The 27,366-nt window shown below is 44.8% G+C and overlaps 1 protein-coding gene across 4 annotated transcripts in view; it reads right to left on the reverse strand.

Annotated features, from left to right (window-relative positions):
- Positions 1 to 27,366, reverse strand: part of IPPK (inositol-pentakisphosphate 2-kinase) — a 60,984-nt gene that overhangs the window by 8,658 nt on the left and 24,960 nt on the right. For 3 of the 4 annotated variants that reach the window (XM_032164522.2, XM_032164523.2, XM_058444752.1), the window contains exons 7-11: positions 24,606 to 24,664; positions 22,583 to 22,655; positions 19,873 to 20,152; positions 17,039 to 17,189; positions 16,274 to 16,376 (exon numbers count right to left, since the gene is read on the reverse strand). In XM_032164522.2, the coding sequence (XP_032020413.2) occupies positions 16,274 to 16,376; positions 17,039 to 17,189; positions 19,873 to 20,152; positions 22,583 to 22,655; positions 24,606 to 24,664 (666 nt within the window). Of the gene's footprint in view, positions 1 to 6,054; positions 6,194 to 16,273; positions 16,377 to 17,038; positions 17,190 to 19,872; positions 20,153 to 22,582; positions 22,656 to 24,605; positions 24,665 to 27,366 lie in introns of those variants that run through there. The other variant, XM_058444753.1, reaches the window with a different exon arrangement.

Consider the following 27,366-nt stretch of genomic DNA (forward strand, 5'->3'; position numbering starts at 1 on the left):
ATATATATATATATACATATATATGTACTCAGAAATACAGGACAGAATGAAGGGCAATGCAGGAAATAAATACATGGGTTAATGAATGCCTGTAATAAAAAAAATAAGAATGTCTCCTTGAGTTTAAAATAATAGAATACACAACAACAACAACAACAATGTAAGTCAGGAGCAGCAGTAAAACGTAGAACTTTGCGTTGTCCAAGAAGAGGGTAAAAGTACAAAATAATATTAGACTCTAATAAGTCAACTGCTTGCTGGCAATAACTAAAATAACCACTAGAAAAAAAGTAAAGGCCTCTACAGCTTCCACACAGAGCAGGGACATGGAATGATAAATAAAAAATAAGCCAAAAGTCCTAGCTACTCGAGAGGCTGAGGCAGGAGAATGGCATGAACCCAGGAGGTGGAGCTACTGTAGTGAGCCAAGATCGTGCCACTGCACTCCAGCCTGGGCGACAGAGCAAGACTCCATCTCAAAAAAATAAATAAATAAGCCAAAAGACTGTGAGAGAAGAGAAATAGAAACCTAAAATAGAGCCAGGCGCAGTGGCTGTTGCCTATAATCCTAGCACATTGGGAGGCTGAGGCGGGCAGATCACCAGGTCAAGAGATCGAGACCATCCTGGCCAAAATGGTGAAACCCCATCACTACTAAAAATACAAAAATTAGCTGGGTGTGTTGGCAGGCGCCTGTAGTCTCAGCTACTCGGGAGGCTGAGGCAGGAGGATCACTTGAACTCAGGAGGCAGAGGTTGCAGTGAGCCAAGATCGTGTCACTGCACTGCAGCCTGACAACAGTGAGATTCCATCTCAAAAAAAAAAGAAACCTAAAATAGGTAAGAACAATTTTTTAAAGTTTAAGCTTTAGTGGAAGTCTAATAAAACAATACAGACAATGTCAGAATGAATAAAAAGCCAAACCCAATCATATGCCACATTTTAAATACAAAAAAAGAAGGTTAAAAATGAAAGGATGGAAAAAGGTACATAGTGCAAATATGAAACCAAAGAACCTAGAGAAGTTCCATTACACTCAGTCAAAGGAAACAAAAAGTATAACCAGAGATAAGGGACACTTAAAAATGATAAATGATTACATGGACATTACATGTGATGGTAAAAAGAAAAAATAAAAAAAAATTTAAAGGAAAAGGTAAATGACACCAAAATGAAAATTTTAATTCACCAGGAAGATGTAACAGTTCTAACTCTGAGGCACCTAACAGTATAGCCTCAAGATAAATAAGAATAGGCAAATTCAAAATTATCATGGAAAGTTTCTGGCCATCCTTCTTACGAAACAAGCAGACAGTAAAATCATTAAGATTGCAGATCTGAACAAAACAATTTAGCCTAATAGGGAGATTAAAATGCCACACCCAACATTTGAGAAGACACTACCTTTTCTTTCTTTTTTTTTTTTTTTTTGAGATGGAGTTTCGCTCTTGTTGCCCAGTCTAGAGTGCAATGGTGTGATCTCGGCTCACTGCAACCTCCACCTCCCAGGTTCAAGCGATTCTCCTGCCTCAGCCTCCCGAGTAGCTGGGATTCGTGTGTCCACCACCACGCCTGGCTAATTTTTGTATTTTTAGTAGAGATGGCATGTCACCATGTTGACCAGGCTGGTCTCGAACTCCTGACCTCAGGTGATCCACCCACCTCAGCCTCCCAAAGTGCTGGGATTACAGGCGTGAGCTACCATGCCCAGCCGAGAAGACGCTACCTTTTCAAGCACACATAGAAGCATTATTTTTAAAAATTAATAAAGCCACAAAAAATTTCAAAGGATCAAATGGCAATTTCAACAAATGCCACAGGATCACTTGGACTCTATTCTCACTCCAGTGCAATTTTGCTAGTAATCAATACAAAAAAGATAACAAGAACCCTCACATGCTTACTAATTAATTCCCTTCTAAATATTTCCATGGGTCACAGAAGAAATGTTCATCATTATCAAAGTATATTTTAATTGAATATTGAAAGTACAGCTTGTGGAATGTGGCCAAAGCCATTTTTAGAGGAATATATAGCTTTAAATGCACATTTTAGAACAAAGAAGGTGCTGAAACTTGGATAAGCATGCATATCAGGAAGAAGTTACAAAAAGAACAAATTAGCCTAATGGAAAAAAGGAAATAATCAAGAATTAATCAAACCGAAAACAATCACACAGTACAAATGGATCAAAAGTTGATTTTTAGGAAACTAAACTCTTGGTGGGAATAATTAAGAGAGTGTCCTAGCCCTCAGGAAGGGGAACATCACACACCGGGGACTGTTGTGGGGTGGGGGGAGGGGGGAGGGATAGCATTAGGAGATACACCTAATGCTAAATGACGAGTTAATGGGTGCAGCACACCAACATGGCACATGTATACATATGTAACAAACCTGCATGTTGTGCACATGTACCCTAAAACTTAAAGTATAATAATAAAATTTAAAAAAAAAAAAAAGAGAGAGTGTCCTAGCCCCTTCAGGCTGCTATCATGAAATGCCCAAAACTGGTAGCTTATAAACAACAGAAACTTATTTCTCACAGTTCTAGAGGCTGGGATGTCCAAGACCAAGGCGCCAGCAGATCTGCTATCTGGCGAGAGCCGACTTCCTTATCCACAGCCCTCTTTTCACTGTCACTTCACATGGTGAAAGGGGCTGGCTTGCACTCTGGGGTTTCTTGTATAAGGGCCTGAATTCAAATCATGAGGGCTCCACCCTCATGACCTAATCACCTCCCAGAGGCCCCACCTCCTAACATCATCACCTTGGGAGTTAGGATTTCAACATATAAATTTGGCAGGGTGGGAGGGTAAAACATTCAGATAGTAGCAGAGAGGGAGAGAAATCAAATATCAGACATCTGGATTAAAAGAGCATACTTCAGATCCTATAAAACATGAAAAGATAATAAAAGAACATTACCCAACAAATCATATGCCAAAATTCTGAAAACATAGATAAAACAGAAAAAATTTCTAGAAAAATACAACTTACTAAAATTTGAAACTTTCCTACAAAGACAACTATGGGGCCTAGCTGGTTTCACAGGTGATTCTACGAAGCATTTAAGTCAGAAATAATACCATTCCTTTTTTTTTTTTTTTTTTTTTTTTTTGACACGGTCTCGTTCTGTTGCCCAGGCTGGATCACAGTGGTACCATCACAGCTCACTTACAGCCTCGACCTGCAGGGCTCAAGTGATCCTTCCATCTCAGCCTCTCAAGCAGGTAAGACTACAGGTATGCACCACCACACTCGGCTGATTTTTTATTATTTTTAGTAGAGACGAGGTCTCGCTATGTTGCCCAGGCTGGTCTTGAACTCCTGAGCTCAAGTGATCCTCCCACCTTGGCCTCCCAAAGTGTTGGGATTACAGGCGTGAGCCACTGAACCCGGCCGTTGTTAATCCACCTCTTCCAGGGAACAGAGAAAGAGTAAACAGACGAACTTTTAAGTGTTTTATGGGCAGGTCTAGGCCTCGACACCAAGGCTGAACACAGACATTACAGAAAGAGAAAGCACAGTTCTTATCACTCATAAGCATCTGCCAAAATCCCTAAACAAAATATTAGCAAACCCAATATCATCATACAGAAAAAGAACACATCACAACAAATTGCGCAATTAACCACGTTAACAGAAAATATTTTGATCATATGATCATCTCAATAGAAATAGAAAAGGCATTGATAAAGTTCAACATCTGCTCCTGATTTTAAAAAATCCTCTTAATAAATCAGGAAAAGAAGGGAACAAACTTCTTTAATCTGATGTCAGACACTTAAGGAAAAAAAACCTACATTAAACAATTTACTTGATGGTAAAATGCTTTTGAGATTTGGAACAAGACTAAAATTCATACTATCACAAATTAACTACATAAAGTAAAATAAAGAAGTGAAAGGTATAAGGATTGGGAAGGAAAGGGAAAACATCAAATTCACAGACTATGATTACATATAAAGAAAATCGAAAAGAAACTATAATCGTTAGGATTAATATAAGTGAGCAAAGTTGATGTACGCAAAGTCAAAATAGAAAAACCAATCGCATTACTGCATAATCAAAACAAACACTTTTAAAGTAAGATCTTTTTAAAGATGCCATTTACATCTAAAACCATCAAATATCATGAAATTAATATAAGACCTCTGAAGAGAACCATAAAACATCTTTATCCGAATTATATATATATATATATAAAAGTTTAAATGTCCATGTTGGAAGACTCAGTATTGTAGATTTCAACACTCATCATTATTTTAATGCTACACCATTAAAATCCCAGCGGCTTTTTTTTTTAGTTTTTAATTTTTGTGGGACAGCAGTTTTGTTTGTGCTTTTCCTGCAGAACTGAGTGACGTGATTCTCAAATTCATGTAGATATGCAAAAGGTCGAGAACAGCCAAGGTATGCTTGAAGAAGACAGAAGGATTTGTCAGATACCAAAGCTTGTTGTGACTCTATAGTGTTCACAATTTCTATGATGCCAGGACAATTCCATTTGAAAAGAAAATAAAACCCCACCTCCTGCCATTTCAAAAATCAGTTTCAGACAGTCACCCAACAAAATGTGAAAGACAAAACAATAAATTTTCTAAAGATATGGTAGGAAAATATCTTTAGGACCTTAAGGCAAAGAAGGACTTCTTAAATGGGAAAAAGACTGGTAAATTACGCTACCTTAACATTATGAACCGTTCTCATAAGGACTCCATTAAGAATCAAAAGACGGGCCGGGCACTGTGGCTCACGCCTGTAATCCCAGCACTTTGGGAGGCCGAGGCAAGCGGATCACAAGGTCAGGAGATCAAGACCATCCTGGCTAACATGGTGAAACCCTGTCTCTACTAAAAATACAAAAAATTAGCTGGGCGTGGTGGCAGGCGCCTGTAATCCCAGCTACTCGGGAAGCTGAGGCAGGAGAATGGCGTGAACCCGGAAGGCGGAGCTTGCAGTGAGCCGAGATCGTGCCACTGCACTCCAGCCTGGGTGACAGAGTGAGACTCCATCTCAAAAAAAAAGTCAAAAGACAAGCTACATAGTGGGAAAAGATACCTACTGGACACAAAATTGACAAAGGGCTTCTATCCAGAATATACAAAGAATGCCTTCAAGTCAATAAGAAAAAGACAACTCTACCAAAAAAATGAGCAAGAGACTTAAATTGTGACTTAAATATATCACAAAAGGAAAAATCCAGTAAACATATGAGAAGGTACTTAATCTCATCACAAGATACCACTACACACACACCAGAATGGCTGAAATTCAGAAGACCCACAACTAAGTGTAAGAGATGGTGTGGAGCACAGGTGACTCTTAACCGGCTGCAGGGAACATAATCAGGTAAAACTGTTTTACAGTAGCTACTCAAACTAAGTATACTCATCCCTGTGGCCCAGAAATCCCACTCCTAGGGATATATCCAAGAGAAATGTGTGCACATGTACACAAAATCTGTACAAGAATATTCATAACAGCCAAAAACCAGGAACAACCCAAATGTTCATAAAACAGCAGAACAGATAAATTGTAGTACACTAAGTCCTCACTTAATGTCGTCACTAGGTTCTTGGGAAACTGTGACTTGAAGCCAAACAATGTATAACAAAACTAGGCCAGGCACAGTGGCTCACGCCTGTAATCCCAACACTTTGGGACGCCAGGTGGGAGGACTGCTTGAGCCCAGGAGATCAAGACCAGCCTGAGCAACATAATAAGACTGCATCTCTACAAAACATTTAAGAAATTAGCCAGGTGTGCCGGACACAGTGGCTCACACCTGTAATCCCAGTACTTTGGGAGGCTGAGGCAGGTGGATCATGAGGTCAGGAGTTCCAGAACAGCCTGGCCAACATGGTAAAACCCCATCTCCACTTAAAAATACAAAAATTAGCAGGTGCCTGTAATCCTAGCTACTCAGGAGGCTGAGTATTACTTGAACCCGGGAGGCGGAGGATGCAGTGAGCCAAGATCGCACCACTGCACTCCAGCCTGGGTGACAGAGCAAGACTCCATCTCCAAAAAAAGAAAGAAATTAGCCAGGCATGGTGACACACACCTGTGCTTCCCAGCTACCTGTGAGGCTGAGGTGAGAGGATCACCTACCTGAGCTCAGGAGGTCAAGGCTGCAGTGAGCCATGATCATGCCAGTGCACTCCAGCCTGGACGATGGAATGAAACTCTGTCTCAAAAAAACAAAAATAAAAACAAAGCCATTTCTTTTCTCATCACTATAATAAAACAACATTGAACAAAATGATGTTATTTGAGGACCTGCTGTATAGGTCACTTCACTCAAAGTCACAGTTTCCATGAACCTGTCAAGGATGTTGAGAAAGGACTTACTATATATCCATTCATGGATCACTCTAAAGTAAATAGAAATGTGGCAATAAAGTAAATAGAAATGTGGCAATGGGTGCCCTAGCAAAGGTGAATCTCATAAATGTTACACAGAGCTAAAAAAACAAACAGGAGACATGAATATATACAGCATGATCTCATAAGTCAAGTTTAAAAACAGGACGGACTAAACTACAGGGATATAAGTCAGTACAATAGTTAACCCTGGGAGGAAGGAGACAGGTCTGGTTGGATGGGACAACAGGAATTCTGATCGCTGCCAGTGTTCCATGTCCAAATATAAGTGGCGGTTCCATAAGAATTTTTACTTTGTGACAAGTCAGTGGGTTGTATATTTTTTTGTGTACTTTTCTGTATTTGCTATTATTTCACAATGATTAATGAAGCAAAAGTTTAGAAAATTAAAATAAAAAATTTAAATATTAGTGATATCTAGTGTTCGCAAGGGCATGGGGAAACTGTCTTCAACTGTTGCAAGAAGAAATATAATTAGTAAAATCTTTTGGGGAGGACAATGTGACAGGACCTATCAAAAATAAACCCTGCAATTTTACATCTAAAAATCTGTCTTACAGAAATGCTATGTTAAGTGCACAACAGTAGATGTACAAAAATGTGAATGTTAACATTATTTTTAATACCAACAAATTAATATCAACACCCAAGTAACTAACAATGGTGTGAACACACTAAAGAGACAGGATTATGGAGGACATCCAACAGCCCTTCTACAAAACAACTAGATTCCTGAAACCGCTCCTTTTAACGTATTGTTGGGCTTGCGTAAGGTAAGGAAAATCCCTAACCCAACCCCCTCTTCTCACCACCTACCCATAAAGAGCTGCAACTAGAGTTCTGAGCATGAAGCAACTAGGAAGGCTGAGCTGTCCTACAGTCCAGTGCCACTATCAGCACTGATTCTAGGAATAAGCCACAGGGTAGAGAATCTATCTAAACCAGAGACTCTGCCCTTTTGCCAAAGATCCCTATCCTCTCTGGAGGAAGGCATCCCCTATTTGGGTCTCCAGGATTCCTATAGGTTAAGATCAAACAAATCAACAAGGCAAACAAAATCAAGCAAGACAACATGGATGAGTCAGTCAAAATAAGAGATTTTTTTTTTACCACCAAGGTTTTATTGTATCTGATATAAGAATCTAAAATAACTTCATAAATTGCTTAAAGAAATAAAAGATAGAATTTTGAAATAGACAAGCCACAAGGAACTAGAAAAAAATACCAAGGAGATGTGAAAACAAACCAAATGGAACTTTCAGAAATTAAAGATAGAACTACTGAAATGGGGCTGGGCGCGGTAGCTCACGCCTGTAATCCCAGCCCTTTGGGAGGCCAAGGTGGGCGGATCACAAGGTCAGGAGATCGAGACCATCCTGGCTAACACAGTGAAACCCCGTCTCTACTAAAAATACAAAAAATTAGCCGGGCATGGTGGCAGGTGCCTGTAGTCCCAGCTACTCAGGAGGCTGAGGCAGGAGAATGGTGTGTACCTGGGAGGCAGAGCTTGCAGTGAGCCAAGATTGCACCACTGCACTCCAGCCTGGGCGACAGAGAGAGACTCCGTCTCAAAAACAAAAAAAGAACTACTGAAATGGAAAACTCAATAAACAAGTGAAATGGCAGATTAGACACAGCTGAAGAATAAATCAATGAACTGGAAGATAGAGCTGAAAAAAGAAAAGCACCTGGAATGTAGCACAAGGAGACAAAGAGATGAAAAATATGAAAGAGCAGTTAAGATGTGTGGGAGATAAAATAAGGTTTGACACAAGTCAAATTAGAGTCCCAGAAGAAGTGAATATGATAATGGAGAAGAGAAAATATTTGAGAAAATGAGAATTTTCCAGAACTAATAAAAGACATAAATCCACAAATAGAGAAAGCATAACATACACCAAACAGGAAAAATAAAAAGCACAGCACACCTAAATCACATTGCACTAAAATGTCAAAAGGACAAGAAAGAGGGAGAGAAGACCTTAAAAGCAGCCAGAGAGAAAAGACAGATCACCTACTGAGCAAGGACAGACTAACACGAGACATCTTAACAGCAAAAACCAGATGTTGTATGAAATGTTTAAATGCTATTAAGAAAAAAAAAAAAACAGAAATCAACCCCTTCTGTGCACCCAGAAAAAAGATTATTTTCAAAACTGTAGACAAAATATAAATATATTCAGATACAGAGGGAATTTACCAAAAACTCTTCACTAATATAGCTTCTAAAGAATAGTCTTCAAGAAGAGGAAGAAAACTATAAATATCTGTAGGCCAATAAATTAGAAAACTTAGGTAAACTGAACACTTCCCTAAAAAGACACAAACTACCAAAACTGACTTAAAAGCAGAAAATATGATTAGACCTATAACAATTAAAGAGAATGAATTAAAAATCAAAAAACTATCCACAAAGAAAAGCCCAGACTCAGATGGCTTCACTAGTGAATTCTGTCAAATATTTCAAGAATAATTAATACCAATCCTTCTCAACTTCTTCCAAAAAATAGAAGAGGCTAGAACACTAACTCATTCTATGAGGCCAGTGTTATACCCTGATCCCAAAAACAAAGATATCACAAGAAAACAAAAATACACACTAACTTAAGAATATGGATATAAGAATCCTCAATAAAATAATCAAAAACCAAATCCAGCAAGATATAAGAAGGACAAGACGCCATGACCAAGTGGGATTTAACCCAGAAATACAAAGTTGGTTTTAACACCCAAAAATAAATTTATGCAATACACCACATTAACAGAATAAAGGACAAAAACTACATGATAATCTCAAATGATATACAAAAGGCATCTAACAGAATCCAACACCCTTTCAGAATAAAAACACTCAACAAATCAGGAAGAGAAGGGAACTTCTTCAATCTGATAAAGGAATCTACAAAAAACAGCTAACATCATGCATGATGATGAAAGACTGAACACTGTCCCCATAAGACCAAGAACAAATCAGGTATATCTACTCCTACCGTTTTTATTCAACATTGTACTGGAGGCTCTAGTCAGGAAATTATACAAGAAAAATAAATCAAAGGCATCCAAATTGGAAACGAAGAAGCAAAACTATTTCTATTCACACATGATCTTAAATAGAGAGAATCCTAAAAAAATCCACTAAAAATCTATTAGAACATACAAACTCGGCAACGATGCAGGCTACAAGATCAATATAGAAAATCAAATTGTATTTCTACACCTGATTACACTTGTAATGAGCAATCTGAAAATGGAACTCAGAAAACAATTCCATTTACAGCAACATTAAAAAGAAAATATTTCAGAAATAAGTTTAACAAAGAAGCATAAAACCTTACTTTACACTCTGAAAACTAAACAACAATGTCAAAAGAAAATCAAGATCTAAATAAATGGAAAAACATCCCATGTTCTTAGACAAAAGACTTACTACCCAAGGTCACTTACAGATTCCCCAAGTCCCTATGAGAATCCCTGCTGGCTTCTTTGTAGAAGAAGCTGATTCTAAACTTCATATGGAATTACAAGAGGCTCCAAATAGTCAAAACAATCTTGAAAACAAAGACCAAAGTTAAAGAACTCACACTTCTCCATTTCAAAACCTACTAAAAAGCAGTAGTACTCAAGACAGGGTACTGGCATAAGTGCAGACATATAGATCAATGAACCACAACTGAGCATCCAGAAATAAACCCATACATCTATGGTCAATTGATTTTCTTTTTTTTTTTTTTTTTTTTTTGAGACGGAGTCTTGCTCTGTCGCCCAGGCTGGAGTGCAGTGGCGCGCTCTCGGCTCACTGCAAGCTCCGCCTCCCAGGTTCACGCCATTCTCCTGCCTCAGCCTCTCCGAGTAGCTGGGACTACAGGCGCCCGCCACTACGCCCGGCTAATTTTTTTGTATTTTTAGTAAAGACGGGGTTTCACCATGGTCTCGATCTCCTGACCTCGTGATCCGCCCGCCTCGGCCTCCCAAAGTGCTGGGATTACAAGCGTGAGCCACCGCGCCTGGCCAGGTCAATTGATTTTCAAGAAGGATGTTAAGATCACTCAATGGGGAAAGAATAGTCTCTTCAACAAATGGTGCTGACCGGGTGTGGTGGCTCACAACTGTAATCCCAATACTTTGGGAGGCTAAGGCAGGCAGATCACTTGAGGCCAGGAGTTCAAGACCAGCCTGGCCAACATGGCAAAACCCTGTCTCTAGTAAAAATACAAAAAATTAGCCAGGCGTGGTGGCACATGCCTGTAGTCCCAGCTACTCAGGAGGCTGAGGCAGGAGAATCGCTTGAACCCGGGAGGCAGAGGTTGTTGCAGTGAGCCAAGGTCGCGCCACTGCACTCCAGCCTGGGTGACAGAGGGAGACTCTGTCTCAAAAAAAAAAAAAAAAAATGGTGCTGGGACAACTGTATATCTACATGCAAAAGAATGATGTTGGAGCTGGGCGTTACGGTGCACACCTGTAGTCCCAGCTACAGGGGAGGTTGAGGCAGGAGGATTACTTGAGCCCAGGAGTTTGAAGCTGCAGTGAGCTACGAACACACCACTGCACTTCAGCCTGTGTGACAGAGCAAGACCCGACCCTGTCCCTGAAAAAAAAGAATGATGTTGGACCTCTACCTGAGATCATATACAAAATTCACTCAGAATGGATCAAACACCTAACTGTAAGAGCTAAAACTATAAAACTCTTAAAAGGGAACATGGGAAATCTTCATGATCTTAGATTTATTTAGCAATGAATCATTAGATATGACACCAAAAGTATGAACAACCTAAGAAAAACTAAACTGTACTTCAACAAAATTAAAAATGTTTGTGCATCTAAGATATTACCAAGAAAGTAAAAAGACAACTAACAGGAGAAAATATTTGCCAATCATGTATCTGATAAGGGTCTAGTAGCCAGAATATACAAAGAATTCTCAAGATAAATGACACTATTAAAAAGTGGGCAAAGGGGGCTGGGCACGGTGGCTCACACCTGTAATCCCAGCATTTTGGGAGGCCGAGGTGGCTGGATTGCTTGAGCTCAGGAGTTCAAGACCAGCCTGGGCAACATGGTGAAACCTTGTCTCTAATAAAATACAAAAAATTAGCCAGGGATGGTGGTGTGCACTTATAGTTAGTCCCAGCTATGCAGGAGGCTGAGATTGCACTACTGCACTTCAGCCTGAGTGACAGAGACTCCATTTCAAAAAAAAAAAAAAAGTGGGCAAAGGATCTGAATAGACATTTCATTTCTCTGAAAAAGATATATAAGTGGGCAACAAGCACATGAAAGGATGCTCTTAGTCTTCAGGGAAATGCAAATCAAAACTACAAGATACCACTGCACACTCTCAACGACAGCTAAAATCAAAAGGACAAGTAATAGCAAGTGTTGCTGAAGATGTGAGAAAAATAAAGACACCTTCATACACTGCTGGTGGGAAGATCGAACCATACAGCAATTTTGGAAAAGTCTGCCCAGGTCCTCAAAAATTTAAACATAAAAGTGCCACTGGACCTAGCAATTCCACTCCTAGGCATATTACCCCAGAAAAGTGAAAACGCACGTCCATGCAAGAAAACCTGTACCCAAATATTGATAGCAGCACTGAGCATAACAGCCAAACAACCCAATAGCAGAAACCCATAATAGCGGAAATAACCCAAATGTCCATCGATGAATGAATGGATATGTCCACCCCATGGACTATTACTAAGCCATGTAAAGGAATGAAGTACTGATGCATACTACAACATGGATGAACCTTGAAGACATCAGGCTAAATGAAAGAAGCCAGCCACAAACGATCACACATTCAATGACTCTGTTTATATGCAATATTCGGAAGAGACAAGTCTACAGCGATAGAAAGTAGACAGGTAGTTGCCTAGGGCTGGGGGTCATGGGGAGACAACAGGATGATAGCTAAAGGGTACAGGGTTTTTACTGAAGTGATGAAAATCTAAAATCGACTGTGCTGATGATTGCACGTATCTTTCAATACAGTCAAAACCATTGCACTGAACACTTTAAGTGGGTAAATTGTATGGTATATAAATTACATCTCAAAAAAGTTGTTACAGAAAAAAAGGAAAATGGAGAAAGATCTAAGCTACAAGAATGTTAGGCAGTGATATGGAAAAACACATGGATAAATCTAAACAAACATCTGTGTAAAATAATACTCTAAATTATGACTAAAAAAAAATACCAAGACAAACAGAATACAAAACAATACATATTGCACATAAGTTTGAAGAGACAACTGGAATTAAGTATCCCAAGTCCTTATATTGTGTGGGGACTAGGAGTATGAAATAACTGATTAGACTTTAAATATGCAGGATCAAACTGGACAACACATCACAAAAGGGACAGAAACAAGAGTAACTTCCAAACACATAGAGCAAAAAATGACATAAAAAAACTAATAAGCAAAAGTACACAGAGGTCAAAAAACTATGGGCTGGGGGCCAAATGCGGCCCACCACCTCCTGTTTTTGTTTTCCTGGAACTCAGCCCCACTCATGTTTTCTCCATGGCTCTTTTTGAGCTACAGTGTCCAGGCTGGGTACCCGCAACAGGGACCAGACATTACAAATGTCTGCTGTCCCTGCTATCAGATACTACACAACAGACAAAAGCAAGAGTTATTGGGGGCTTCAGTCTCCTGAGCATTGAAACGAAGACAATATTTCCTCTTTTCTTCAGAGGTACACAGTTCAATTTTTTTTTTTTTTTTGAGATGGACTCTCTCGTTCTGTCGCCCAGGCTGGAGTGCAGTGGTGCCATCTTGACTCACTGCAGCCTCCGCCTCCTGGGTTCAAGCGATTCTCCTGCCTCAGCCTCCCGAGTAGCTGGAACTACAGGCATGCACCACCATGCCTGGCTAATTTTTGTATTTTTAGTAGAGACAGAGTTTTGCCATGTTGGCCAGGCTGGTCTCAACTGATCCACCTGCCTCAGCCTCCCACAGTGTTGGCATTATAGGCATACGCTGCCGCGCCTGGCCTACAGGGTTCAATTAGATAAACAATATGAGTGCAACAACTTTTGTGTAGGAAGGAATGTCCTCAGCCTACTCCACAGCTTCAGCTTCACAAATACCCCCTTCAAGTTCAATTACCAGAAGCTAACTTCCTACAAGAGAAAAAGGGCAGGCCCTTCTATGACAGCACGGAAAGACCTCAAGCCACGTTTCTCCCACCAGTAACATCTTGCAAAACTACAATATCACAGCAAGGTGACTGATGCTGATACAATCCACAATCTTATTCAGATATCTCAGGTTTTACATATATGCGAGTGTGCATATGTGAGAGTGTGTGTGAGCACACGTAGGTTCATGCATCCACCACCACAGTCAAGATACACAACAGTTTGATCACCACAGGGATCCCCTGGTTTGACCTTTTATAACCACATCTACCTCCCTTGTTCCTCCTTGCCAACCCCTGGCAACCACTAATCTTTGTCATTCAAGGATGTTATACACACAGAATCATTCAGTGTGACCTCTGGGGACCCCCTGGAGGTCCATCTGGGCTGTTTAGCAAGAGTCTGTTCCTTTTTGGTGCTGAGCAGAGTTCTGTGGTATGAATGTACAGTCTGTCTGACCCGCTGGAGGTCACCGTGGAAAGACATGTGGGTGGTTTCCAGTTTTTAGCTGTTACAAAGAGGGCTGCTGTGAACATTTCTGTACAGGTTTTTTGGTGAGTGTCAGTCTTCATTTCTCTGGGATAAATGCCCAGGAGCGCAAGTACAGGGTAATTGCGTGTTTAGTGCGTAGGAACCTTCCAAACTGTTTTCCAGAGTGACTGTGTCATTTTCCATCCCTATCAGCAACAGATGAGAGATCCAGTTTCTCTGCACCTGCATTTGGTGTTGTTTCAGTGTCTTTATTTTAGCCCTTCTGCTAGTTAAGTGATGCCTGCTTTAACTGCTTACAAGACTACATTTACATATAAGGTTAAAAGATTAAAGTAAAATTAAAAAGTAATCCATACTTATTTTGTAGAAAACTGAAAAATACAGAAATACATAAAAAGAAAATAAAGTCCTATTTCTTCTCTTGGGAAAAAACCCGCCACACTGCTGTTTATACCTAAATCAACGTACCCAAGTGACAGACAGCACAAGGCAGGTGCCACTGCTTTCTTCTCACCCTAGAGCTCCACTTGGAACTCTCCTCACCAGGATGACAACTCTGCTCTGGGCCTCTGCTAACATCCCTGTGGCCCTTTGCATCAGAGGCTCACCTGAGGCTCTACCAGACATCCTCAGTCCTCCTCAAAACACTGACAGCTGTGGCCCCAACTAAAGAAAGCACTGAGGGCTCTTTCCCAAGTGTGAGCCACAGACATGCCAACGAGACAAGGCAAGTGGGTCCCAGGGCTCCAGGCAGCGGTGCATGCACATGTGGGGAAGAGCACCAGCTCACTCCAGAACAGGTTTCCTCACTGCTTATTGTCCTGTAAAGGCTTTGGCAGCCTAGTAAAGCCTATGGGCCTCTCTCAGAATAACTTTTTTTTTTTTTTTTTTTTTGAGATAGAGTCTCACTCTGTCGCCCAGGCTAGAATGCACTGGTGCAATCTCGGCTCACTGCAATCTCTGCCTCCCAGGTTCAAGTGATTCTCCTGCCTCAGCCTCCCAAGTAGTTGGGACTACAGGCACCCGCCACCACGCCTGCTTAATTTTTTTGTATTTTCAGTAGAGATGGGGTTTGACCATGTTAGCCAGGATGGTTTCAATCTCCTGACCTCATGATCCGCCCGCTTCGGCCTCCCAAAGTGCTGGGTTTACAGGCGTGAGCCACCACACCCAGCCCAGGATAACATCTTTAAATGTGTAATATAAAATACGGGTGGCAAAAATGTAAAATACCAAAAAAAAAAAAAAGAAATTTTTTTTTTTGAGACGGGACTTGCTCTGTCACCCAGGCTGGAGCACAGCGGGATGATCACAGTTCCCCGCAGCCTTGACTGCATCCTCCTACCTCAGCTTCCCAAGTAGCTGGGACTCTAGGCACACGCCACTATGTCCAGCTAATTTTTTTATTTTTCTTTTGTAAAGATGGGCGTCTCACTATGTTGACCAGGCTGGCTTCCAACTTTTGGTTTTAAGTAATTCTCCCACCTCAGCCTCCCAAAGTGCTGAGCCAAAATATTTTTAAAAACAAATGTATTCCATAGTAATATGTAACATTTCATGCAGTGATGAATAAACCACAACTGGAAGTGTCTGCAGCTACAGTGTGAGACGGAAAGTCTGTTTTTTTATTCTCTTAGTGGCAAACTCCTCAGTCCTGATGAACCCACAGGCTCATTGCCACATTCGTAATGGAAAGAAATGCTAAATTCCAGGTACAGCTTAGTGAAAATGAAGATGCCATTTTTTTCCTATCCAAGCTCACGGAGCCCTGAATTTCAAAGACCCAGGAAGTGCAGGGCCAGTCCTCTTCCCTAAGAGACTCCTGTAGGCTGTACCTTGACCTCGGTCCTAAGGGCAGGAAGCTGCCCGCATACAGCCAGTGGCAGGACAGAGGCACAGGTGGGGTCCCAGGGCCCTGGCGAGGGCCTTGCAGCAAAGGACGGTTGGCAGAGAGCCTGTTGTGGGCTGCTGAGAAGGCATGCAGATGGGTTGCAGATCGGCCACCCCTGAGGCCTGATCTCACCAGGAACGGGCCAGGGCAGAACTCAACCAAGGGAAATTCCCCTTAAAACCTCAATGCACCACCACCTGCCCCAGTTCATCTGGGAGAAACTTCAGCCACTTCTTTTAGATCCCAAGTTTTTTGCTTTAAACCTCAGGGGTAGGTAATGGAAAAAAAAAAAAAAACAGATTAGTGCTAAGAATCTAAGGATCACACAGCAAGTTTTTGGATGGGTTTGCCAACCTTCGTTAACGCAAAGGCCACTGTCCCGTCATCCTCAGTGGAAAGGTCAAGCAGCTTCTGGTAAAATGCTTCATCATAAGGCCCATCTATTTGTAAGGTTTTTCTGAAGAAGAAAGCACAATAAAAACAGGATGACAAAGCTGCACAGAGGCTGTTTCTTAAACTGCTAACACAGTCTACAAAGCCCAGCACCACTAAACATCACACATTTTGTTTTGAAAAAACACATAACAGATCTATCTCCCTCATGTTAAACATCAAGGTTTTTAACAGAACTTAGAAAGACCAGAACCACGGAGCCTTGAAGCTGAGCCTTCTCCTGTTCATGACAAGTAGGATCCTGTGTCAGAAACGCAGTGAGGAAGGAAGAGGATCCTGGCCTCGACTGGACACAGCAGGTATGGACCCCAGTGACCCGCACTGAAAGCCCAGGACAGAGGCTTGGCCGACACAGAAGGGCCTGCAGGAGCGCTGCTCAGCTGTGGAGCAACACTGCCCTCTGCAGGCTCGGCCCCAACTTGGGGTTTCGAATTAGCAGGGTCACAGATGTGCTTTCTTTTCTAGAAACAAGTGACCCTGTTCCTCCTTCACAAGGCACTACATTCCAGAGCAGGCCTGGGCGCCTGGGAGTGGAGGACTGGGGCGGGAAGTGGCCGGCGTGCTTCATCCTCCTGGGAAGCTGTGCCTTGGGAGGCGCGTTCTTACCCTGCCCAACCCCAAAGTCTCCTCTCAGGGCCGCCCAAGATGGGGACTGCCCAACCTCACCTCTCCTCGGGAAACTCTTCTAGGTATCGCTCAACCCGGTTGTACAGAGGGTAGAGGCCTTCAATGTCCAGCAGGTCCAACATCTGCACCTGGAGGGTTTTGTACAGAAGACAGTCCTTCGGTAACCCCGAGCGCTCTGGGGTGTTTTTTCCTACCGAGAACATCAGGGGAAAACGAGAGCATGTTGATTATCAAAGAACGTGGAGAGAGACACAGGCTGGCGCAGAGCGCAGGGCTCATCCTGGGCTCCGCCATACGGGCACCGCCACAGGCAAGGACTGGACCCTGGACTGGCACTAAGGACAGACGAGATGACACTCCCACCTCACAGAGCTGCTGGAGCTGGAGCGAGCCTGGACCACACTGGATGCACCAGGCCAAGCACAAAGGAGGGAGCAAAAAACACACATGTCCTGCCTCGTGCCTCTCCTCTCCCAACACAACTCTCAGAAGGTCCTTTAGATTCCACCACAACAGCCCTGGAAGTCACTTTATGATCTAAGTTTAGACATAATCCTCATTTTAAGTCAGGACACAAAATTTCTTTTTTTTTTTTTTTTTTTTTTGAGACAGTCTTGCTCTCTGTGGCCCAGCCTGGAGTGCAGTGGTGCGATCTCGACTCGCTGCAACTGCAAGGCAAGGAATTTCTAAGATCCTGCTGACATCTTAAATCTGCAAGACCACTAAAGGAGGACAACCCTGGGACACTGTCTGCAGAGTCCAGGGCCATGAGCCCACACTGAGAGGCAGGTAAGACCTGGGCTGGCGACAGGCACGAGCTCAGAACCAGCCACACAGAGCCACAGACAGGGGTCAAAGCCACCGACAAGGACCTGTTATATCATAGGGACAGAGGCAGAAACAAAACTCCACTTGCCACTCACAGTTGTTTGACACCTGTGCTGTACAGGGTGCCAAGTGAGCTTGGGAGGTACCAAGTCCCAGGATCATCTCCTCCCACTGAAGGGAGCAACCATCTCCCACAAAGAACCAAACTACAGGCAAAGACACAGTAAGAAAGGTGTCCATGCAGGGGGAAAACTGTAATCACCTGCAGATTTCACTAGGACCCGGCACGAAAATGCTAATGTGCAGGGAAACGGGAGTAAAAGCTCACATGCCCAACTAGAGGGGATTTGTTAAAATTACAGCAGATCCATGCATGGTCAATAAAGAATAAAATGCATGTGATCGCCAGGCGCCGTGGCTTACGCCTGCGATCCTAACTCTCTGGGAGGCCAACGCTGGCAGACTGCTTGAGCCCAGGAGTTCAAGACCAGCCTGGGCAACATGGAGAAACCCCATCTCTACAAAAAAAATACAAAAATTAGCTAGGCGTGGTAGTGTGTGTCTGTAGTCCCAGCTACTCAGGAGGCTGAGGCAGGAGGATCACTTGAGCCCAGGAGGTGGATGTTGCAGTGAGCCAAGTTCACACCACTGCACTCCAGCCTGGGCAACAGAACCAGACCTCGTCTTTAAAAATAATTATATATATATACACATATATGTGATGATATAGATACGGATTTATGCTAGTTAAGTAAAGAAAGTCAAGTTACAAAATGACATGTAGAGTATGATCTCATTGTTTTAAACTGCACATCCCAGCAGCCAGGGCCTAGCTCCACTCCCTCCTGTCTGTGTCCATGTCCAAAAAGGTCTGCAGGAGCCCCAGGGTGCTGTGGCGCCTCCTGTTGGTGCCCCCAGACCACCTCAGCAACTGGTGCCATCTGTCGTTCCAGACACAGTCGGCTTCCTTAAAAGCAATTACATGCCCAGATTATAGGCATAATTTTAACAAAATTTTCTGAAATGATCAGGAATCACTTTCATAACAAGAAAAAAATAACCCACAAAGGTCATTTGTAGTAAGAAAACATGGTGGCTCATGCCTGTAATCCTAGCACTTTGGGAGTCCAAGGCAGGCAGATCGCTTGAGGTCAGGAGTTCGAGACCAGCCTGGCCAATATGGTGAAACCCTGTCTTTACTAAAAGTACAAAAATTAGGTGTGACGGTGCACACCTGTACTCGGGAGGCTGAGGCAGGAAAATCGCCTGAACCTAGGAGGCGGAGGTTGCAGTGAGCCGAGATCACACAACTGCACTCTGGCCTGGGTAATAGAGTAAGATCCTGTCTTGAAAAAACAAAAGAAAAAATTGGCACAGATAAGAAGGCAGGGCTTAGGGTGTGGGTGGGTTTCTGGTTGCACACAAGCAGAACTGCTGTCTTCAAACCATCTCAGGCTCCCAGACACCATGGGGTCTCTATGGGCTGCCAAGAATCAGGGGCAGTGTCAGCTCATGAGATGTCAGGACACGTGGCAGTGGCCAGGGCCCGGCTCCTGTCTGCAAGGAAGGCGTCCTGCAGTCCAAAGGCCCCATGGGTCTGTGTCTTCACCCCAGACTTGTGAAGACACCCCACTGTGCTAGGACCCAGCCCTGCAGGATTTCTGTGCCTCAATTCTCCCCGTCTAAGGAACAAGTCAAGGAAAACCTGTCCCCAGGGTTGCAATGAGGATCCAACAGGATAGATAACACGGTTGAAAACATTCAACAAACCAGAGAGGACCACAACATATGGATGATATTCTAGGGGAAAATCTTACAGCCCAAATGTGTCCTGCAATTTACAGATGCAGATAAAAGGCAAGAAAAGGAGTCTGCATCTGGGGGTGAGAGGCGGCGAGTCCCCGTGCTGGGAGCCCTGGCGTAACCAGGTGGCATCCCCCAGATCCCCCAGGAGGCTTTGCTGACCGCCTGGCCACCCATGGGGACTGCAGAGTCCCAAGGCCCCTGCAGCCCCCACCGCCTACCTGGGGAAGACTGGGCCCTACCTTGGCAGCGAAGGCTCCTGCTGAAAGGGCTGGCTTCACAGACTCGCGGGCCCTGAGGCCCGAGCTCCGGACTCAGGGTGCCTGCCCGGCCCTTGTCGGAGCCACTCAGCAGCACCCGTGTGATCACATGCACCAGCTCCCTGATCACAGCCCTTGTGCAGTGGGGCCCACTGGCCAGGCCATTGGAAGGGAAGAAGAACGGCTTCAGGTGGTGTGCAAGCTCGCTCCAGTCAGCCACGGGGCTCCGGGCATCTTTGCAGCCGTAAATCAGCTCACCATTCTTCAGGCAGGGAAAAGAGAGAGGGAAACGTCAAACCACCAAGCTTGTAGGAAATGAACTCAGTCCCCACCACCAGCATTCCAGGCAGCGGGTGAAAGCCAAGGGCCCTGACACTGTCGACCCAATCTGGGGCCGCTGCATACTCCGGCTCCTCTGGGGAAATCCACCCTCACGAGCCGTGCTATCAACCAAGCACCAAACCTCAAGACATGAAAAGGAAGGAAAGTTTCAAAAACTAAAGAGCAGTGCCCTGGCCTGACCAATGCCCCCAGACAATGATCCACAGTACATTCAGAAGCCAAGAGCAAATGCTCACCAAAAGTGACAAACTCCCAAAGCTACCAGCCCAGTTACTCAAGAACCTGAGGGCCTTGGCTCTGGCCCTGAGCAGACAAACGTGAGGACAGCAGTCAGCACCAGCACCGCAAACGAGTGTGTCCTGGGGTTCAGGCCATGCCCAGGGTGACCCCAGTGCTGGGTGATACAGCTGAGCCAGATGGTGGGAGAAGCTGCTGGCATCACCAATATGGTCCATGCTCAAGACCATTCTGCCTTCTTAAATCAAGCCCAGCAAAGAAACTCCTTACAACATCAACATTCAGATTCACACATTCCCAGGGCACAGGCAGGGACATCTGCTGCCATGCCCAGGGGGAGTCAACACCATGACTCATGGGGGTCTGGGTGGTGCCCAGGGGAAAGGCCCCTGACAGCGGCCAACCCAGGAGAGTAGCAACTCTTTAAACCTTATTTATTTCTTTTTTAAAAAAAATTTTAATGTTTTTGAGACAAGGTCTCATCCTGTTGCCCAGGCTAGAGTGCAGTGGAGCAATCAAAGCTCACTACAGCCTTCAACTCCCAGACTCAAGCAATCCTCCCACCTCAGGCTCCCAAGTAGCTGAGAACACAGGTGCACACCACCACGCCCAGCTAATTTTTTTATTTTTTTGTAGAGACAGGGTTTTGCTATGTTGCCCAGGCTGGTCTTGAACTTCTGGCCTCAAGCAATCCATCTACCTCAGCCTTCCAAAGTGCTGGGATTACAGGTGTGGGCCACTGCACCTGGCCCACACCTGGAACCTCAGAGCTTTCAGAGTTTCCTGCCTTGCTGGCTTTCAATACTGAACCAGACCAGATCAGCGGGAGAGCTGATGGAACGCACAGTAGGTAACATGCCTTGGTGGTGCCCTATTATCTTAAAATCATTCTGCATCCCTTCTCTTAATCCATTCCCTTTTCAACTCTTTTGAAACAATCCTAATCCTCAGGACTTTTCCATGCTGACTTTAACAGAAGCAGCAGACAGCCAGAGTTCCAGAGACATTAGGTGCAGGCCAGATGGGGGTCAGAAAAGGGTCCACCTGGGATAACATGCCAGCCTTATGACAGGATTCAAACAAATCCCTGATGAAACAGAATGTATCTTCAGGGCTTAAATATTGAGTTTATAAAAATAAATTATATAAATATGAAATAAAAACTGCCTGTGAAATATGTCATCCTTTCCTGGATTTGGGAAGGTAGAGGCAGACAGGGAATGAAGCCGATTCACTGCCCAGCAGCCAACATCATGGGTTTCTAACCAAGACCTGGGGAGACAGGTCAAGAGCAGGCCCCATATGCCCACTGCTGAGAGGCAGCCAGCCGGGCAGCAGGACGCCAGCCACGTGCAGCAGCGAGGAGAGGGGCCAGGGCTTCCAGTTCACCAGTCACCTCATCCAGACCATGGCACATAGGAAGCTAAGAGGCCCACGCTCAACAGCCCTGCCTCCTCTGAAGAATTCACCTACGATAGCTGTCAGCTCCTGCAGGGAGCCCAGGACTCTGTCCCCAGGTGTCACTTACGTGTGATCATGAGGCTACAACTGGAACTGAGGTGATGACAAGGGGGACCCCAGAGGATACATGTCCAACAGGGGCCCGGCACCCTGACTGCTACCCAGGCCTGCCCTTCCCTACATCTCATCCCCTCTCTCCCCAACAGCCTCTCTGCCGCAGATGCCCCAACCCTGCCTCGCCCCACCCCCACCTCCTCTCCCTTGGACACCACTGCCAGCAGCAGGCCAGGTGACACCAGCCCAGACAGTGCCAGAGCCATCCTCACCCACAGTTCACCCATCTGCTTATCAGGGGAGACCAAGGCCCACCCAGCAACTGGTGGGGCTTTGGTCGAGCACCCCAGGGTCATGGACAACCCAGGGTCACTCAGATGCTGTGTTTGTGGAATCGTGCTCAGAAAAAGGTCAGGGAAAGACAGGTCTGGAACTGGAAGGTCCAAGGTGATGAGTGAACCAGTCGAGGCATGAGGACCCCAAAGGGGATGTCAGACACACATGATGTGCAGCCCAGCCCAACACCCTCATCTGTGAGGTCACTTGAACCTTCGCCAGCCCCACCCTGAAACCACCGTAGAATCAAAGCAGCTCTTACCTTAAATATCTTCAAGTTGTTCTGTGCCTCCTGCAGCAAACTCTTCAAGGCAAAGTGCATTCTCTGTTTGTTTCTAAAAGGGAAAAGTGTTAACATGCTTTAAAAGCAGCTGGAACTGACCTGTCCCTGCACACACACCTGCTCGTGGCTCAGAGGACATGCTGGGTACTCCCAGGGGCCGCTGGGAAACCCAGAGTCCAGCTGGGTCCAAACAGTGACATTCTCCCATCACTACAGCCCCACCATGAGCTCCCTCCCCGAAGGGTCACAGATGCAGCTCCACAGCCTGACACGCACTCACCAGAGATGTGGGGGTTGGCCCTGACCCCAGACTTTCGGGAGATGTGAGGGACCCAACTGAGGCAGGGGAGTGGGAACCCCACCAGCCGCATCACAGCCCAACCTAAGAGGGGTTAAGGGCTGCTATGCCTCCTTTGTTCCTCCTGCCGCAACTTCCAAAGGCTTAGGGGCAGCAGGAGACCTGTGACGGGCCATGAAGGGAGTGCCGGGAGCCAAGGAGAGGCTAGAGCCCCAGGGAGCCCTCGCCCTCCAAGCGAGGAGCTGCAAGGATGGCCTCCTCCCCCACCCCCGACGGGGGAACCTCTGGAGGCCAAGCTGCCCATGCAAGCACGCGAGCCTGACCCTGCCAGTAGGGACAGCCCACAAGCACACATTCAGAAAGGCGTCCAATAACCACGCACTCTAGCTGACTCCCAAAAGCCGGCATTCTACAACATTCCAGGGAGGGTTCCCTACTTATCTTCTGACACATTAATAAATTCTCAACAATGAATCTTTATTACTGAATGCTTCACAATTCACAGCCTTTAGGTGCACAGGGAAATCCACATGGGACCCACAGGTGAGGGCACCGCCAACCTCGCTGAAGCCATGGAGCGAGCGGTGTTGGTGCCACCTTCTGTACGAGCATTCCCAATGTTTGTGAACTTTTTAACTTCCAAAGACAACTCTGTGTTCGATCTTTGTTCCCGGAAGTTTGCAAGAGCATCTAACCAAAAGCACTGACATGATGATCAGGCGCGCACTCAGAGGCAGTGCTGAGCACTGACAAATGCAGGGGCACGAAATGAATGGCTGGAGGGCAGCGGGGGAGGAAAGAGGAAAGAAACTCACACAGTGGAGTGAGAAAAACTGGACTCACCAGAACAGCTCTGCAGTAACAGGGGTCCCAGGGAGGGAAAGGAGATTGGAAAGAGGAGCTGTGCTGATCAAAAAGGACAGCAAAGGCTCACAAATCTACATCGCTCTGTGGCCAAGGACTCTCTCCTGGGGGTGTGGGCGGGGGGGGTGCCTGAGTCGGGGCAGGGCACTGCCATGAGTCCCAGGTCCCACCTCCCTCCACCTGCTACCACCCTCAGCCCTCAGCTCTGCTGCCCCTTCAGCCCCAGGGCCTGCTCGCTGGGCCCCCAGGCCCCACTGCAGACTGACCCTCCCCAGGGAGCCGCCTTCCTGACCACAAAGGCTCTGGCCAGGACCGGACTCTGCGCTGCCCCAGGAGAGTAGTGTGCAGGATGCACAGCAAAGCTCTGAAGGCCGGGGAGGCAGCGCCAAAGTGGGGAGCGGAGCCCAGGCACCTGGCACCTGATCGGAGGCTGCAAGTAGACCTTGCCGGGGCAGAAATGGCCACTGTAGCAGCAGACTTTTTAATATCCACAGAGGAGGGAGAGATCAAAAGGACAAACAACCAAACTATGAGGGCCCAGACGGATGGAGGTCAAGGCTGAGCACCAGTTGATTTCTGACATAAGTAGAAGACAAATCTGGTCACAATTCGGATAAGGGAACAACCAAAAGTGAGCAAGCACCTCAAACTGTGAGCACAGAGACAAGGCACGGAGCACAAAGCCCCAAGTGTCTACAGCGCTGATGGCAAAAGAGAGCCCTGAAGACAGAACAGGGCCCTCCCCGCCTTCCTACCTCATGAAATGCCCCCCACCGGCCCCCGCCCCACCCATCTCCAGGGAATGTGACACAAGGGGGCAAAGGAGAAGTGTTCTCTTACCCTGAGTAGAGATCAAGGGGACAGTATCTGCTGATCTGCTTCCACTTCCCAGTTGCTACCTGTGAAAACACCAACAGGAGGGCATGAGGTGACTGACGCTGGTGACTGCACTGTGCCAACTGAACACACAGAACAGCATCAGTGATGAAGACAATGAAGACAAGCTGCAGCCTTGCCCCGGAAAAGGTGCCACCACCTTTGCAGGTGCACATCACTAAGTGGGGGAGAGAGCCACTTGACTTCCATTCAAGGAAACCTTGGCCCCATCTGTAAGACGTGATGTGGCGTGGCCCCCAGGCCAGCCCTTCACAGGAGCAGGGAAGAAAGTGGCAAACACCTTCAAATTACGTGGCTAAATTTTGGTAATGAGAGTAACAAACCTTTAGAAATTACAATATCCAGTAACAGGGAAGGTGTCCTTAACAAGAAATTTCATGTTGTCAGTGGGAAGATAAGTTGGCATAACATTTTGAAAGGCAACTTGCTGGTATCCACCAAACTTTAAAATGTTTATGTCCCCTGACTCAGCAAATCTACAAGGAACCTAGAAGAACTAGCACAGGGCAAAAAGGTACAGAGACAAGAATGTCCACTGCGGCCTTACTGCTAATAGCAAACCCTGAAACCAAGAGACACACTCATCAGTAGGGAAATGACTAAATAAATCACAGCCCATCCACTAGTGGGGCCAGCACACGCAAACAATTTAGCGAATGAAGAAATGCATAAATGATATGCAGCCACTACCAGAAAGAGGTAGAGTTAAAAGTCACCAAAATTTATTCAAGGAAAAAAGCAACTGACAGAACAATGGATACAGTGTAATGTCAATTTTGCTTTAAAAAAAAAAAAAAAAGCTTATGTGCAAATATCCATGCATATATCCAAATATGCACTGAAAAAGCCCTAAAGAATATATCACAAACAATCCTCAACGATTAAGTGAAAAAAGCAATTAGACAAAGTACATATGGCATGATCCCATTTTTGCTTTGTAAGGGTGTGTGTGTGCACGTACAGGTATGTAAACATTAGAACATGTGGACAGAGATCATTTCATTTCCACCTGAATTACATGCATATTTTTCTGGGCACAGGAAGAAGTCTGGGAAGATACGCAAATATATCTGACAATATGAGTTACCTGGGAAGGCAGGTAATCCAATTCATGCCATGTCACATGTTACCAGTTATATGAGCAGGTAGTGCTTTATAGTAAAATGTATTCTTAAACATCTGTCACATATGCTGAAAGTGAACGGTGACCATGAAAATCACATCCTAAGGGGCGTGGCTCACATACCATCTTTCCCCTAAGAGCTTAGATAGAAATCACACCACAAAGAAAAGACGGGGGTGATGTTGGTGAAATAGTGGAGCAATGACCTCCAGAAATTCTCTCCTCTGTAAAGGCAATCAGAAAACTGGTTAAAAAAAAATGTCAGAATCAAAAAGTTTTGAACTCTGGAAATTGATCATAGACTTGCAACAATCCAGGAAGCATTTATTCAAGAAAAACAGCTAAATCTAAGCAAGATCAGTGAGCTTGTTGACACTTTAAATGCCCTATTCCCATCCCTGTATCTCTAGCTCCAAGGTTCGGAACCTTGAAAACCAACCGCTGCAATCACAGTGAAAACCAGCTGCCCAGCAGCCACAGAGGACGCAGATGAGGGCAGGACATCTCCAAAGCCTCGTTCTCTGACAATCACTTATTTGACCTGTCTCTGGGTTCCCGGAAAGATCACATTTGCAAGGCTGTCTTCAATGACCTGGCTCAGAACTCACCCATGCAGGAGGCCTTTTCCCCATGGGCATTTGTCAAAAACATTTAGAGGCAATTGTTTAACTTCATGGTTTCCTTGGAAGGTGAATAAAAGGGCAAACAATAGGCTAACCAAAGCTAAAAAGAAAAAGCTGAGTAACAAGATGTACATAGAGACTCTGAAAGCTCCAACTTACACCTAGGAATTCAGAAAGTCATGGAAAGACTCAGAAAAGACCTGAGAAGGCCCTAAGCTCTCACCTGAGCTGATCTGAGGCTCCATGGAAGTGAAGGCTAAGGCAAAGTTATCAACTACCCTAGTGAGTATTGAGTGGGCCCCAACACACAAACAGAGCCCCTCAGCAAAGACTAGGAGACTTATTCATTCTGGAATGCCTGCCATTTACAAAAATATCTATCGACCCACTAGCTGCCCACTAAGCTAACTGAGCAGACTTTATTGGCCACATATGACAAAGAATACAGACTTCACAAAATTAGTGCAGAAAAGTCCCTAAACAAACAGTAACAACTACAAGAAGCAGCAATAAAAAATCCTGGAGAGGGAGTAGAATCTAATTCCAGAGGGGCCACATTATATTATTTCAAATGCCCACTTTCAACCTATCATCACAAAACATGCAAAGAAACAAGAAAGTATTGCCCATATACAAGAAAAAAAGCAATCACTACACTGCCCTGAGGAAGCCCAGACACTGGACTTACTAGACAAAGACTTCAATCAACTATTTTAAATATGCTTAGAGCTAAAGGAAACTAGGGACAAAGAACTAAAAGGAACAAGGAGAATAATGTCTCAACAAATAGAGAGTATCAATAGAGAGATAGAAATTATAAAAAGGAACCAAAAAGAAATTCTGGCCAGGCATGGTGGCTCAACGCGTATAATCCCAGCATTTTGGGAGGCTGAGGTAGGCAGACTGCCCAAGCTGAGGCATTCGAGACCAGCCTGGGCAACATGGTGAAACCCTGTCC

This window comes from Hylobates moloch, unplaced genomic scaffold (assembly GCF_009828535.3).
Source record: "Hylobates moloch isolate HMO894 unplaced genomic scaffold, HMol_V3 SCAFFOLD_10, whole genome shotgun sequence".
Taxonomy (NCBI): Eukaryota; Metazoa; Chordata; class Mammalia; order Primates; family Hylobatidae; genus Hylobates; species Hylobates moloch.